The sequence below is a fragment of the Pecten maximus genome, chromosome 1 (assembly GCF_902652985.1).
Source record: "Pecten maximus chromosome 1, xPecMax1.1, whole genome shotgun sequence".
Taxonomy (NCBI): domain Eukaryota; kingdom Metazoa; phylum Mollusca; class Bivalvia; order Pectinida; family Pectinidae; genus Pecten; species Pecten maximus.
Genome location: NC_047015.1, coordinates 20,481,718 through 20,497,440, shown reverse-complemented (window position 1 = coordinate 20,497,440; position 15,723 = coordinate 20,481,718). Strand labels below are relative to the sequence as shown.

Sequence of the window (15,723 nt, the reverse complement as noted above, 5' to 3'; positions counted from 1 at the left end):
AACCAGGTAAGAAAAATATGAACCTAAGTATAGAGCTACTGTGTTATGATAAGCTACTGTCTGGCCGGGTACCCGATGTCCTCGTAATCTCGTATTGTGTAAATATTGTCTTGTCCTCGTGGTGTCCTCTGTAGTATTATGTATCTACTTCGGTTCAGTGATTTCAAGTAGGTATCTGCTGCTAAATCTCGAATTCCAGAGACAGTTGAGTATCGGGTTCTGTAATACGACAGTAACCACACCTGCCTTATTGTTTCAGTGTGTCCTCGTCATACAGAGGTAGTTAGGCCTATCGATACGACCAGCGATAGTCCCATGTGCTAAGTCTAATCCCAACTGAAAGAATTTATTACACACACTTTACCAGCTCTCGATAGCTGAACTGTGTATTTGACCTGGGATTTTTCATGGATAGTAAAGGACACTGTGACAGCCTTTATAGTGTAAGGTATATAGTACGCTCGAGCTCTAGGACCTGTTCAAAACCAGCCAACTACATGTAGCAGCAGTCGAGATCGCTGTGGGACGGAATGAAAATCGAAGTCGACGAGATCGGGATCGATTGGGTTCGGCTATTGTTGGTTTGATGATCGTCTTCCAGTGCGGGCTCACTCCAGCCTCCTCGGTCAGCATGGTGTGATTGGAACCTTTCGGGATTATTTAAAATGAATACAGTATGTTCCAAATGTGGAAAACCCGTGTACTTTGGTAAGTAAACAAACCTGATCATAATATTTTTTTTACATTACACACATTACATTGCGTTTCAAAAGTATGAATAATGAAAAGGGTTGTGCCACACGTGTAAACGTCTCTGGTCTGGAGTTCAGCGGAATGAGAGAGAGAGAGAGTGGAGGAGGGAGAGGGAAAGGGGAGGATTTTATCAAATTCACTATCAAGGAGGAGAGGGACAAATTTGACGGGATACTAATTATTGTTGGTAATTAGATATTGATTATTGACAATTGTCCACACATATTCAGCACGACTGTCGTTACACCAAGCCTTTTATTACCAAGCGAACGTTAGCACACTTCAATGGTCGTGTTATGAATCATTACATACTAGGATTGAATAGTTTAAATGTATTTGTTTAGTACTAGTTAGTAAGGTAATAACTGTCAGGTATACACCTGTTTAGTACAGAGGTGTGTGTCCATTTATACACACACATCAACGCGTGTCTCTGGCTACGTACACGTATAAATATTCAGACCAGTGCGCTTTACTGCAGCTTACGGAATTCATAAGAATTTAAAAATAAAGCCTGCTAGACGAACTAAGCCTGAAGGGGACGCGTGTCGTTGTGCACAAAGGGCGATCGCTTCAGGATGTTCAGGCGTAGTGATAACTTAACAATATTTCTTTTATTTGAAACATACAGATTTGTGGGGAAAGAAAAGAAATGAAACAGACACCCCAGATGAATCACGTGGGCCCTCCAGGGCTGTCTCTTTTACTTATAAGGTCGTTATACGGCCATGCATGACTGATTTCAGAATGTATGTCATGTTACCTGTCAACATCAATGATGAGGGTCGATCTTGTTTGATCCTCACTGTGACTGAGGACGGGGTCGTTAAAACAACGTCACGGTTGCTGTTTAAGTATGCTACATCATCTCCCTAATCTTTATACTAATACACCTAACCGGGGGACCTCTTCCATGCAATCTTCTCGTCTGTTTTATGATGAAAATAGATGACATCATGGGCGTTTCTAAATAGCAAACTGTCATAGAGGGAATTCTCTTATCCCAATACCACATATGGAATAGCAATGTCTGTATAAATCACGTTCACGATAACTGGTGCCCTCGTATATCTCTAGTTTCTTTTGCCATGAATTGTCACCGACCGTGTGATCACTATATCAACATTAACTATATAACTTACAGGATTATAAACAAGTAAAACATTGATAAAGGTATCGTGTCTATTACGTATTTTTTCACTTATAATCGTTGCTAGCTCCTGTGGCAGGGTAAACTACCACGTTCTTATGATTACATAGATCTGATGTAGGTTTGGGACGACAGATAATTTCCTCTTTGGTCCAATCTGCCGAGCTGTTGGTGGTGCTGTGTCATAAATGCGTTATTTACCGAAGAAAACAAAAACAACCTGTTCGTGCCCATGTTTAACTCCTATGTCGTCGGCTGTACTGAATGAGACCAGGTGGTGTTTGGTCTCTATAGATCCAATACATGTTTTGTAGATGCTCAGTGGACTACAACATATGCCATTATAAATAGTGATAACAGCCGAACAGGAAAAAACTTGTTCTCCATGTTCCAAATATGTCATTGTTGTGGACGAAAACTACTTTAATCTTCGGTGCCAGTGACATCGCCCTATTACTGTTCTCTGGGGTCAACAACTGTTGTTGGTTGCTGCAATGTTTCCCTATAGATCTGCAGGTTCTATAGTAATTCAGTTGCTGCGAATGAGAGCTGTTTTTTTCTGTTGTGACCAAAGAATGCTGGTTTGGTCTTTGAGACTTTGATGGCAATACAATGTAGATATCTATACTGATGAACGGTAGATAGATTAACAAATTAAACTGTTTGTTGTAAGGCTTTACAGTCCATCGACATCCATACACTGTAAATCGACTGAGACGCAACTCCTGTGGTCTCCTCCTTGGGAAGGGAATTGTTCCATTAGGGAACACAAGCGAGATGCTGACGCCAAGGAAGTCGCCAAGGAATACAAACGACTCAGGTCGTGGCGGTAAGCGTTTGACTAACGGTATAGGCTCTAAAAGTCACACGACACCTCTGTCTCTAGTAGATAACTCATTGATCGCGAGTTGTACATCACTGTGACCTTATACCACGGCACAGGGACGGAATTGTCGCTGTAGTGCCAGTATATTTTCCATCAAGCCAGATTAGAACGTATATTGGTTTTTTTGTGCGGAGCGATGATACATTTATAAATTATTTAAAAGACTTGCTAGATATTTATTGATTTCTTATTTGTGCCGTAAAAGCAGAATTATTCGAGATTTGGAGTAAGAACAATGACGTATACATGTGAAAACCTGGTGGTAACCGAAAAGCAGATTTACTATTGGTCACAACATGGGAACCGTTCACAGTAAAACCACCCAGCCGACGAGCAAGTCTCTCTTCTGCTTCCACACGTATCCTGGCCACAAAGGTAGGAATATGTTTTAAAGCAACAAGGAAGAAATCTGTCAAGTATGCTACGGGTTAGAAAAATTAGGATGCTTATCAGAGCAAAAAATGTAGAAATCAATATATACAGCGGCAACTAATCTCAGAAGACATACAAGGGCTATAGATAAAGGGATGTGGAGAGACACACAAGGACTGACTTCAAAATTCACGATTTAAACGGCAACAGATACGGGCACTGACGTAATGACTGGAAATATAGGGCTGTAATGTTTGTAAAGGTGGGGGCTACAAATGTAGGAATATGAGAAGTCTAGACTTCCAAGGACTAAAAATGTAGGAATCCAAAAAATCTTATAAGGCTATGAATATAAAATTCTAAGAAGGTATATAAGTACTACATTAAGGGGATTTTAGAGAATGAGAGCTACGATTTTAGGAAAATAATGTTTACAGGGTTTAAACTTAAGGGATCTGAGAAGGACTCCTAATATAGGAATCTGACCTGCTTACTACAGCTAAATAACGGCACCAAAGCTGGATACCTACAGGGACTGACAAATACATACAGGGATGTATTATGGTTTGGGTTGGTATTGCTTAACGTCCTGTCAACATCTATGGTCATTTAGGACGGAGGAATAAAGGAAGGTTTATTTGTGTTTCAAATGTAAGAAATATTGACAGGGCTTATAAGGGTCAAATATATTTATTAAGACTTCAAAGGAGAGCAGCACCAAGGCTGCTGCAAAGAAGCGACAAGGCTAAATCTTGTCATTTCATAAATGGATATTACAAAGGGCAAATCATTGATGAACCTATCATAACTATATCCGGTCAACACCGCTAAACAATAGGAAACATCGAACACTGTAAACCCCGTAGATAAACGTGATAGGACTGTTTTAACCTCAGTCGTAGTATACCCTGGTAGATGAGTAAAGGACTCAAATACCCGGGACTTCGAATCTTACTTTGCGTAATTAAATAATTTCATAATTAATTGACCTTCCTTACCGAGATATATTACTCCGAATATGTTTTTCTGTTGAAATCTCGCGGGAAACCTCATTAGCATCAATTTATTTTGATTTCCTTATAAGGAAATTGACCTTTACACTTGTATCAAAGATGGCGGTATGTTTGAACTGATATCTCCGTGTGTCTTGCTCGTTTTGGATTTTACTATTTATTGTCAAACATTTGAAGTAATGTGCAGGTTTGTTGCTTGAATATTCATCATAGATACCAGAATCATCAATTTACATGTTTTTTTTTATCCGAGAAAAATTTTACTACTGCTAATACTGCCCGATGTGAATCACATCGGGGCTTGCTACACTATCGGCAATGGGAGGGACTTCATACCCTGCCGGAGAGCAGTGTAGGCAGGGTATGAATATTCGTTCTACCGGGACTTGTGTTCCAAATACCAGTCAATCAAGGAAGAAATACTCGTTTGAGTCGCAAATAGTTATTTTAAGTTCTATCAATAAAACTGGACGATATAGATTGTGTTCCGTTATTAAAACGCCACAATAAAGCCATGGTCGAACGTTGTTCTACACATGACAGGCCCATAATGATCCAAGTACAGTATGTCATGTAACTACCACTAAAAAACATGGGCCTATACAAAGAGTGTAAACCAGGAAGTCATAGTAGGACTATATGCTGTTTTTGAATACGTTACATATACAGACTGTCTGGATCCGAAACTTAAGAATAAGACCTATCTTGTGCACCCTTGGCAAGTATCACAAAGTCCGTGGTACCGTGTTACAAGTTAGATGTTACAGGTCATGTGTAATTATATATATATCTATATGTATAGGTGCTAAATTTCTGTAGACAGTCTTATGTTGCCTTTAGACATTGGTAAATTCGTAGGTCATAGCGTTTGTCTTAAGCCATTAACCCCAATATCGGGTCCGCCACATTTTCATTTTAAAAACGTTGGTGATCAAGCGACGGTTCAATGAGACAATAATGTGTAAGAAAAAGCTATTGTAGAAGTATGTGTAAATACAGTAAAACTTTGGTAAAACTTTATGGAATATCGAGTCCACAGTTTAAATGTTCCTATAAATCACCTGTCCACCTAGGTTACTCGTGACTAGACCACTGGCGATAGCGACACAAGGTCTGTATCTCCGGGGACCATAAATCTCTCCGTATCGTGGACATCATGTTATATTAATACGTACATATGTATATTGCTTTTCATCAAATTGTTGTCTTGTCAACATTTTTGAACAGGCCATGTTTTACCATGAAGTGTCGTTCATCATATGTTCGCTCGGCTAAATAGTCAGTTTAAGTAGCATTCCCATTGTCTTGTTTTATACGGAAGTACTGTTTTTGTATGTGTAACTTCCCTTGAGAGTAGTGGTAGAGGAAATACACTCAGAGAGCGAGAGCTTGTTAGCTTTTCTATTACTCCTCCAAATTACAGACCTGATGTCTTTGACACTTCATGAGTTTGCTATGCGATAGAGATATGCTTCTTTGGGGCCAAAGGACACGCGTTATGATTGCCTTTGGGAGTTTTGAGAAGGGACTGATGCACCATCTTCTGTTGGTGAGAATTATCCTGTGGGCGAAAGGCATTCACTAGAGAGCAAAAGACAGTGATATCGTGTCCCAATAGTTGCGTGTAACTGTCTGTATCTCCTTATTATCAACTGATTACCCGGATGTTGTTGTGAGGAAACCGATCTCCGTGTATAGATAAAGTCTATAATGCTTCAGTGCTAGTTCAGTAGATGTTGTTCTGGTCTATCTTACGTGATGTCTTCTTTGCCGTTTTTGTACATTGATCGATTCCTAATGGGTAAGTGATGTGGACAGATCAAGGGTACGTCAACTAAAACACAATACTGAAATCACGTCAGATTTATGAGCTGGTTGTAATTGACGAATCCTTGATGCCATTTTTTCTCTGTTGCCCTATGCTAATAGGCCTTTGTTAAGGATAAACCATCAATGTTTCTACTTTATAATAGGGGCCACATGATAAAATGTGATGGAATCAATGTTACCTAGAAAATTGATTATCTGTATCAAGACTCGAGCACACGCAATGGATATTAAGGAGATGCCATTAATCAAACTCTAAAATATGAGCATCGCCAATAATTTGAAATTGACTGAGAGATAACAGTACATGTCATTTGAGAAAGTAACCAGTTATTGATCGTTAGTGTAACGCGAACCGTATTATAACATGTTTTATACGGTGTGTGAGCAGTGTTCCTGATGAAGGTTCCCACGTGACCTCGGTATTATAAATGTCATTAAAACGCATTGCATCAAATGTTCCTTTCGTAGTTTCCATATGAATAATTACGATATCTTTGCCATAAAATCCCCATGCTCTCAACGAAATCCTCATAAAAAGACACAGAATAGAAGTAAGAACTTTTGTTATTATTGGGATTCTGTAAGGTGCTGTATGGATTCTTCTTGGCCACGTAATGGGACCTTGGCCACGTAATGGGACCTTGATACGTAATTGGACCTTGGTACGTAATGGGACTTTGGTACGTAATGGGACCTTGGTACGTAATGGGACCTTGGTACGTAATGGGACCTTGGTACGTAATGGGACCTTGATACGTAATTGGACCTTGGTACGTAATGGGACCATCGTACGTAATGGGACCTTGGTACGTAATGGGACCTTGGTACGTAATGGGACCTTGGCCACGTAATGGGACCTTGGCCACGTAATGGGACCTTGGTACGTAATGTGACCTTGGTACGTAATGGGACCTTGGTACGTAATGGGACCTTGGTACGTAATGGGACCTTGGTACGTAATGGGACCTTGGTACGTAATGGGACCTTGGTACGTAATGGGACCTTGGTACGTAATGGGACCTTGGTACGTAATGGGACCTTGGTACGTAATGGGACCTTGATACGTAATTGGACCTTGGTACGTAATGGGACCATCGTACGTAATGGGACCTTGGTACGTAATGGGACCTTGGTACGTAATGGGACCTTGGTACGTAATGGGACCTTGGTACGTAATGGGACCTTGGCCACGTAATGGGACCTTGGCCACGTAATGGGACCTTGGCCACGTAATGGGACCTTGGCCACGTAATGGGACCTTGGCCACGTAATGGGACCTTGGTACGTAATGGGACCTTGGTACGTAATGGGACCATGGTACGTAATGGGACCATCGTACGTAATGGGACCTTGGTACGTAATGGGACCTTGGCCACGTAATGGGACCTTGGCCACGTAATGGGACCTTGGCCACGTAATGGGACCTTGGCCACGTAATGGGACCTTGGTACGTAATGGGACCTTGGTACGTAATGGGACCTTGGCCACGTAATGGGACCTTGGCCACGTAATGGGACCTTGGCCACGTAATGGGACCTTGGTACGTAATGGGACCTTGGTACGTAATGGGACCTTGGTACGTAATGGGACCTTGGTACGTAATGGGACCTTGGTACGTAATGGGACCTTGGTACGTAATGGGACCTTGGCCACGTAATGGGACCTTGGTACGTAATGGGACCTTGGCCACGTAATGGGACCTTGGCCACGTAATGGGACCTTGGCCACGTAATGTGACCTTGGCCACGTAATTGGACCTTGGTACGTAATGGGACCTTGGTACGTAATGGGACCTTGGTACGTAATGGGACCTTGGTACGTAATGGGACCTTGGTACGTAATGGGACCTTGGCCACGTAATGGGACCTTGGCCACGTAATGGGACCTTGGCCACGTAATTGGACCTTGGTACGTAATGGGACCTTGGTACGTAATGGGACCTTGGTACGTAATGGGACCTTGGCCACGTAATTGGACCTTGGTACGTAATGGGACCTTGGTACGTAATGGGACCTTGGTACGTAATGGGACCTTGGTACGTAATGTGACCTTGGTACGTAATGGGACCATGGTACGTAATGTGACCTTGGTACGTAATGGGACCTTGGCCACGTAATGGGACCTTGGTACGTAATGGGACCTTGGTACGTAATGGGACCTTGGTACGTAATGGGACCTTGGTACGTAATGGGACCTTGGTACGTAATGGGACCTTGGTACGTAATGGGACCTTGGCCACGTAATGGGACCTTGGTACGTAATGGGACCTTGGTACGTAATGTGACCTTGGTACGTAATGGGACCTTGGTACGTAATGGGACCTTGGTACGTAATGGGACCTTGGCCACGTAATGGGACCTTGGCCACGTAATGGGACCTTGGCCACGTAATGGGACCTTGGTACGTAATGGGACCTTGGTACGTAATGGGACCTTGGCCACGTAATGGGACCTTGGTACGTAATGGGACCTTGGTACGTAATGGGACCTTGGTACGTAATGGGACCTTGGCCACGTAATGGGACCTTGGCCACGTAATGGGACCTTGGCCACGTAATGGGACCTTGGTACGTAATGGGACCTTGGTACGTAATGGGACCTTGGTACGTAATGGGACCTTGGCCACGTAATGGGACCTTGGTACGTAATGGGACCTTGGTACGTAATGGGACCTTGGCCACGTAATGGGACCTTGGTACGTAATGGGACCTTGGTACGTAATGGGACCTTGGCCACGTAATGGGACCTTGGCCACGTAATGGGACCTTGGTACGTAATGGGACCTTGGTACGTAATGGGACCTTGGTACGTAATCGGGTAAACTTGAACCGATTTTAATTGGAAAGGATGAGACGTTGTTTGTAACTAGCACCAATACCATATGCGCTGCAATCACATACAAAAGCTAGGGTTAGGCTAGTGTGATTTCATGTTTTCAATTAAATTGTCTTAAAGACGTAATACAGATAGAGACGTATGCACATGCTCCAAGGGGTCATTATAATCGAATCTACAGGCGGTATCATGGTACCTTCACTTATACAATGTTGTCGGCGGTAGACGAGGTCGGGAGGGGTGGGTTGGGGTATATCTGTGTTAACGAAAAACCAACAAACTGTTTGAATGCTGACTCGTCAAGTTTTCTTGGTGACGGTTTTAAGTACAAAATTTTACTTGTAGAGAAAGATATTGATCTGAATTGTTGACAAATAGAGGTCGGCTGGGTTAGCACACGCCGACAAGGGGCTCTGTGTCACTGTCTCTGGTTTGTGTACTCGGGGTTTACATAAAGACCCTGGATGTTATACAACACTGTCGGGATATAAATCATATATCTTTACAATTCAGATTTAAAACCCTTACCGCACTAACATACAACTGAGTCACCAAACCTCATAGTCATTCTGATCTGTCAGTAAAGTATTTTTACATCCGTACTACGGTGTAAGACATATAATGTCTGATGACATCAGAACGCTCTTCTGGATATTCAGGCTTCATTCGTTGTTTTCGATTGCGATACTACTCGTACCATAACCGAGCTGGCCCTGTAGTCTAGAGTTTCCTTATTTTATATCAGGACTGCCGGTCATACGTTACAGTATCGTTCCTATCCATCACCACATGTATTAGACGATTGTTTCCACAGCAGTAGTTCATTTCAATGTACTTCTCATGCGTGTTCCACCAGTTGAAATTTGTGAAATTATATAATTAGTGTACTAAATTTTCTTATATGGCCCGACATTGACAATGTCGCATCGTTAATGTCACATCATGGCTCACTGGATGTGGTCGCGTTACACGAATGATGCCATCGATCGGAGACGACTGTTAGGTACATTGTATTGACAGACTGGTGGTTTTTTTGTGCAGAAAAATCTATTTTATTACAATTGAGGTTTGGTTGAATTATTGATAATGCCGAGAGCATGCCTGTAGTGTCAGTAATGTATTGGCTGTACTACCTGGTGGCGGAGACCTATAGTATATAGGTCTCTGCTGGTGGTAACCAGTACTATTCTCACCTCGGCCTAATGAAGCATACTCCAGTAGTATTACATTGTTTCTATAAATTATCGATTAATTAACTAACATTATTATTAATTTAATTTAATATTAATTTTGTATAGGTGTACTATAAGTATACATGCCTGACAAGCCAATTAACATTGTGACGTGAAGACAATACACGTCGTATACATACACGATGTACAATGAAATGAACGTGTACTCAAGGGTTTAGTAATGTCTTGAGAGGACGTGGTATAGTTGTAGATCTATATTTACATTTCCGGCGTATGCTCGTAATCGTTATATTACCCTAAGCTTACTAACGAAAACATCGTTTACAAGTTGGTAAACATCAAATTGACGTAGGAATATATTGTTCATAGCCGGACCGATTTGAAATCTCTTATAGGAATCGAAACCAAACGATGTTAACGTGGAATTATATGTTGTTGATAACAGCCTTATTGGATCAGCTGTTTAGCGATTTCATTAATTGTCCGGCTGTAACGTCTATTCGTAAAACGTCGAAAAAAGAATGCCGATTTGATTCTTTGATAATATAAAATAAAACCACAGGTTGAAAAGTAAATAAAAGGACTCAAACTTGTTTTTATCGTTTACTTATTTGTGGAATTCGATAAAAAAACCCAGAATTATTCCTTAAATAACATTTGGAATAAACTTCACTGCAGAATGCAAGCCTACATGCCGTACAGACATTCGGAACACCTCGGCCGATTCTCTACGGTCATCTAACCTCGGATGTATCACGGTATTTGATATGTATAAACGCCGTGCATTTGTGATGCGGTCGCCGTATCACTCATTATGGATGAGTCTCCGCTGTGCATATAGATCTCCAAAATGGCGTCGTTCGAACAGTGTTTAAGTATTTTCTCGATAATTGTCCTTTATTTAAAGAAAACAACATCACTTTGAAGGAGAAACAGATTGAAACGTTGCGAGCATTATACGATGATCATGACTGTGTATCGGTATTACCCACAGGCTACGGCAAAAGTGTGATATTTCAGCTGTTACCGTGGTTTTGTCAGCTGAAAATGGAGAAACGGAAACCAATGAGCGTGATAGTCGTGTCCCCGCTGAATTCCCTAATCCAGGACCAAGTCATTACAATGAGGAAGAAGGGATTTACTGCTTGCAGTTTGAACTTCACTGGTATGTGTCAGTTATATTGTATGCTTTATGTATTGTATGTTTGGATCCCCTCATGTCTGTTATAGATCTGGTCAAAGTATGGAAAGAAATCGTTAACGTTGTAGGTTTAAATTTGTAACACCGGGGAATCGATCATACATCTTTAGATACATTTTACGATGTAAGTAAAAGCACATAATTAAGACAGCCAACCATAAAAAAATTTATAATAGTCATTTAAAACACAAAAACAGGTGCACGTGTGACTGTCATAATTGCTACTACAAATGTTTGAAATACATATCAGCCCTTTCATACACATGATACAGTGATAAGTTATGTCCCTGTGTCCAGTTTAGCCCCTCCCACTGATGGTCTGGCTTTGTTGGTTTGGCTAGCTATGCATCTCTGTAAAGTAGAATGCTTTAATTGTCAATTTCATTCGTATTTAAAAACAACCAAATTTAAAATGTCATGTACCAAAATGCAAGATGAATATTGAATAATACTCTTTCCCGTAACATGTATGGTACCTTTCATTTTTCATTGCTTTGACAATTGTTATCAGCTCACCAGTACTTTTTCCTTTTTCAAACTTACATAACCCAAACCAACTGAAACCACCAGTAGGCATATGCATGACATAACCTATTGTTCTGACTAGTGTGAAATCAGCCTGAATAACCCATCTCCGTTTCACATTTCACAGGTACTCATGGCTCAACTTATACAGATGCGGATTGCGAGAACGATGAGGAACAGGATCATGAATATGTTGAAATTGATGTTCCATTTGAGCAACTGGAGAGAGGAGACTTTTGCATAATTTATTGTCATCCAGAGTCGACTTCTTAGCTAGGTCTCAACTGTACCAAGAGATCATTTGTGCAGTAGTCATAGATGAAGTCCATATGGTTTCAGAATGGTATGTATAAATACACATTTGCAAAAAAAAAATTAAATCAGCATTAAGGGCAATGTTGCAAAATAAAATGAGGTAGAATTCATATTTTAGAGTATAATCAGTCCTTATTGAAAAAGAAATCAAGTTGCAATACCAGTCTTTGCCTTCAACAATATATTTTTAAGAAAATGGTAAATTTTGATAATTTGTATTATAATTAAAATTGTTATAATTTCATTGGTGTTGGATTGAATTAAAACTTTGCAGGGTTATTGATATCATCACATTAATGAATATCTAATCATAGCCCGTTTTTGGGAAATTTATCGACAAAGCATGCGCAGGAAAGAGGTGACAAACAATTACGAATTAATCTTGTTCTATATTTGTTAATGTCAACCGCAATTAATTTTTTTTTTCCTTTTTTTTTTGAAGGGGAGAAGAATTCCGTCCTGCATTCCAGAAGCTTGGGGAGTTAATGTGCATTCTAGAGAAAGCTTTGCATTTAATTCTCACAGCAACTGCTACACCGAAATCAATTGCAAGTCTATCTAAACAGCTGAATTTGAAAAATCCACCTGTTATCAGTGAGAATGTGGACCGTCCAAAGATATTTATAGACATTAGAACCAGATTGCCAAACTCTCATAAATTTGACAAATTTGATGACTTGATACAACCAGTGGCAACAGAATTGCTGGAAAAAGGAGTTCATTTTCCAGTAACCATAATGTATGTGGAAAGTTTGGAAGCATTGTCCTATTTTTATCAGTTTCTTTCGTGTAAACTTAAGGGTGCCAGCTATGATGGTGAGGAAATTCCACAGAATAGAATATATGCCCAATACCACAAAGATTATGCAGAGTCCATGAAGAAAATCACTATTCAAGAACTGATTAAAGAAACCCCTAAAGTCAGATTAGTTTTGGCAACTGTTGCACTGGGAATGGGGCTTAATGCTCCATGTGTTTCACGTATCATTCATTGCAGGCCCCCAACAACCCTGGAGAAATACCTACAAGAAATCGGTCGTGCTGGACGCGTTGGACAACCGTCAGTGGCAATTCTTTACTACAACAAAAATTATATTGCAAAAAACAGAATCGGTATGACGGAAGAAATGAGAAAGTTTTGTGAAAGTGAAACATGTTATAGAATTATTCTTGTGAATTACTTTGGATTTGAAAGTGTTGTTTTTTCAGGACCAAAGGAACATTTTTGCCCCATTTGTGGCAGAAAATGACTCGTCGTTACTGACTGTATATATGATTTCTCACGTCAAGTGTAATTTTAAGCAACTCGCTGCATCTAGTGACATACACATCATTCTTGTGGATTCTGTTGCTGTATAAAGTAGATTCTTAAGACAATTGTTCACAGGGATTATATTTAATGCCAGGTATAGTGACACTCTCACTATGTCATGATCACTTTTGCAGAGATTATTTCCTGTGAGAAACCATTCAATAACACTGTCACAATAACACCAGTTTCATTTGTTTGATCTGATGGATATAAACTGCCCGATCACCAATTGTTAGATCTGGAATCACTGAATTTTGTTTGTGGTCAAGATACTTCAGTTATTACACATTTCAATTTAAATTCACTTTAGATTCTTTTACTCTGTACAGTAGACATACCAAACAAATACCTGAATATCTTTTATGGGCAGGAAACATTGTTTATTCACCCCAATAGAGCTGAATTTACACATTGTTTGGAATGAACATATTTTCATAAAATGATAATGTTTCAGTTGTGGCTAAACTTTTTTACTCAAATTTGGCTAAAGTTTTAACTTGGGGGCACCGGTAGGGGACATGTATTGGTCTAGCAATACTCACAGAATGCTTGTTTTATTTAGCTTGGTATTTACCCATGTATGACTAATTATTATGTAAAATCATTCTGTCATATTTATGTTTTGACATCTTGCAATTGCATGTCCTTTGAAAAGGGCAAGAATACAGAATCACTGGCAATCTGAAAATGGTGTTTGTTTTTTTTTTGTTTTTAAATAATTGATTATTAAAATTTATAATCAATCATTAACCTTTGTAATTGATTTAAAACAATTTTGAAACAATTTATATTAACTTATATTAAACACGCTTGTTGGCCTGGATGGAAGCGCACGAAAGGTCTTGCTGTGGGAGGAAACCATTATAGTACCTGAAGAAAACCCATGTGGTCGGACAGGTGACCTCATACCTTTCCACATCCGATAGGGGGAATCGAACCCCGGCCGCCTAGGTGAAAGGCAAGTGCATGTGTTACCAATGTGCCACCTGAACACCCCCCATTGGTTCAGCAGGATTAACTTATTGATTATAATCAATAATCATACCAACACTAATGATTGGTGAAACTCGCAGTGTGATATATATGGCTAACAACAATACAAAAGAATATGTGGACAGGAGACTCTTGTCTACTACCTGATACAGACGACTCAATTGCACCAATGCAACATCGTTACACAAAAGTTATTATAACTTAATAAGGAAAAATCAGACTATAGTTAAAATCTTTGTCACTTATTTATTGCTAATGAGTCCACATATGACAATTTATTTGATTACTGTGTATATAGTATCATTGGTGGCATTTGATAATGATTTCCTAGATCAACAGTATTCAGGCAGTTACATAATGCAAACAGTTGATATTTTGAACAATTAATTACTTTGAATTAATTGAATGATAATGAAATCCCTGTGAATATTTAGGATTCTTCATTGTCAAGCTATATGGAGCTATATATATGTGTGTATATATATACAGTTGTCGTGTTGAATTTATATTTCTAAACTATATATAGTTATATATAGCAGACATTTAACAAGGATCTACTTAAAATACATTTACATCTATATGAATTAAAATATTGCAATTAAAACAATTTATTATCAGAAAAGTTAAGTACATGTATTGAAATAGATACATTGAACAAGCTAAAGCGATGACTCTCAGATTCTCACTTGCTGGTACCTGTATATACATCTTACTTGGCATCAGATTGCACAAGATATATCAAGGAACTTTAAACTAGCAGGGATTCGACTGCGTCTGATACAAAAAGTAGTTTCTGTTGAAATTGGGGCATACGATGAAGTCAATTGTATTTATTTAATTGAACAAGTAATGAGGTGAGTATTTATATATATATTGATCAACATTTTCAAAGACAGAAACTATATACAGCTCCAAATATACTTTTTGAATAAAAACAACAAGATGCACATGGGCCTTAATGGTCACCTGAGGTGTTAAATGTCTTTGATTTTAGCATATTTAACCCCTATGACCTACAAATGAAGGTCAAGGTCGTTCATTTAAACAAATTTTGTAACACTACATCCTAGCATGCATTAGGGCCATCTGGACAACTTTGTTATTGAGAAGTTGTTCACACTTTCACAATGTGCCACACCACATTCATTACATCAAGAATTGAAACCGGAAGTCAGCAGTACTACTATAATATTAGTGTTACCAAAAATGAAACCTAGTGTGGCAGATCATATCATCCATCTTGCTATATATCAAGCTAGTCAATCGATATATATACTGTAATTCACACACACACACACATATATATATATATGTCCAGTATGTAAACAAGATATATGGTAGAATAC

The 15,723-nt window shown here is 39.4% G+C and overlaps 2 protein-coding genes across 2 annotated transcripts in view; both read left to right on the top strand.

Moving 5' to 3' along the window:
- The first annotated feature begins 247 nt into the window (after nt 1-247).
- Nucleotides 248-15,723, top strand: part of LOC117327305 (ras association domain-containing protein 2-like) — a 53,589-nt gene continuing 38,113 nt past the window's right edge. The window contains exon 1 of the mRNA XM_033884232.1: nt 248-708. Within this exon, the coding sequence (XP_033740123.1) occupies nt 666-708 (43 nt within the window). The 5' untranslated portion in view covers nt 248-665. The remainder of the gene's footprint in view (nt 709-15,723) is intronic.
- On the top strand, nt 10,745-14,072 carry LOC117327315 (ATP-dependent DNA helicase RecQ-like). The gene is made up of 3 exons (XM_033884245.1): nt 10,745-11,196; nt 11,885-12,100; nt 12,515-14,072. The coding sequence occupies exons 2-3, from the start codon at nt 12,087-12,089 to the stop codon at nt 13,320-13,322; spliced, it is 822 nt and encodes a 273-aa protein (XP_033740136.1). The 5' UTR covers nt 10,745-11,196; nt 11,885-12,086; the 3' UTR covers nt 13,323-14,072.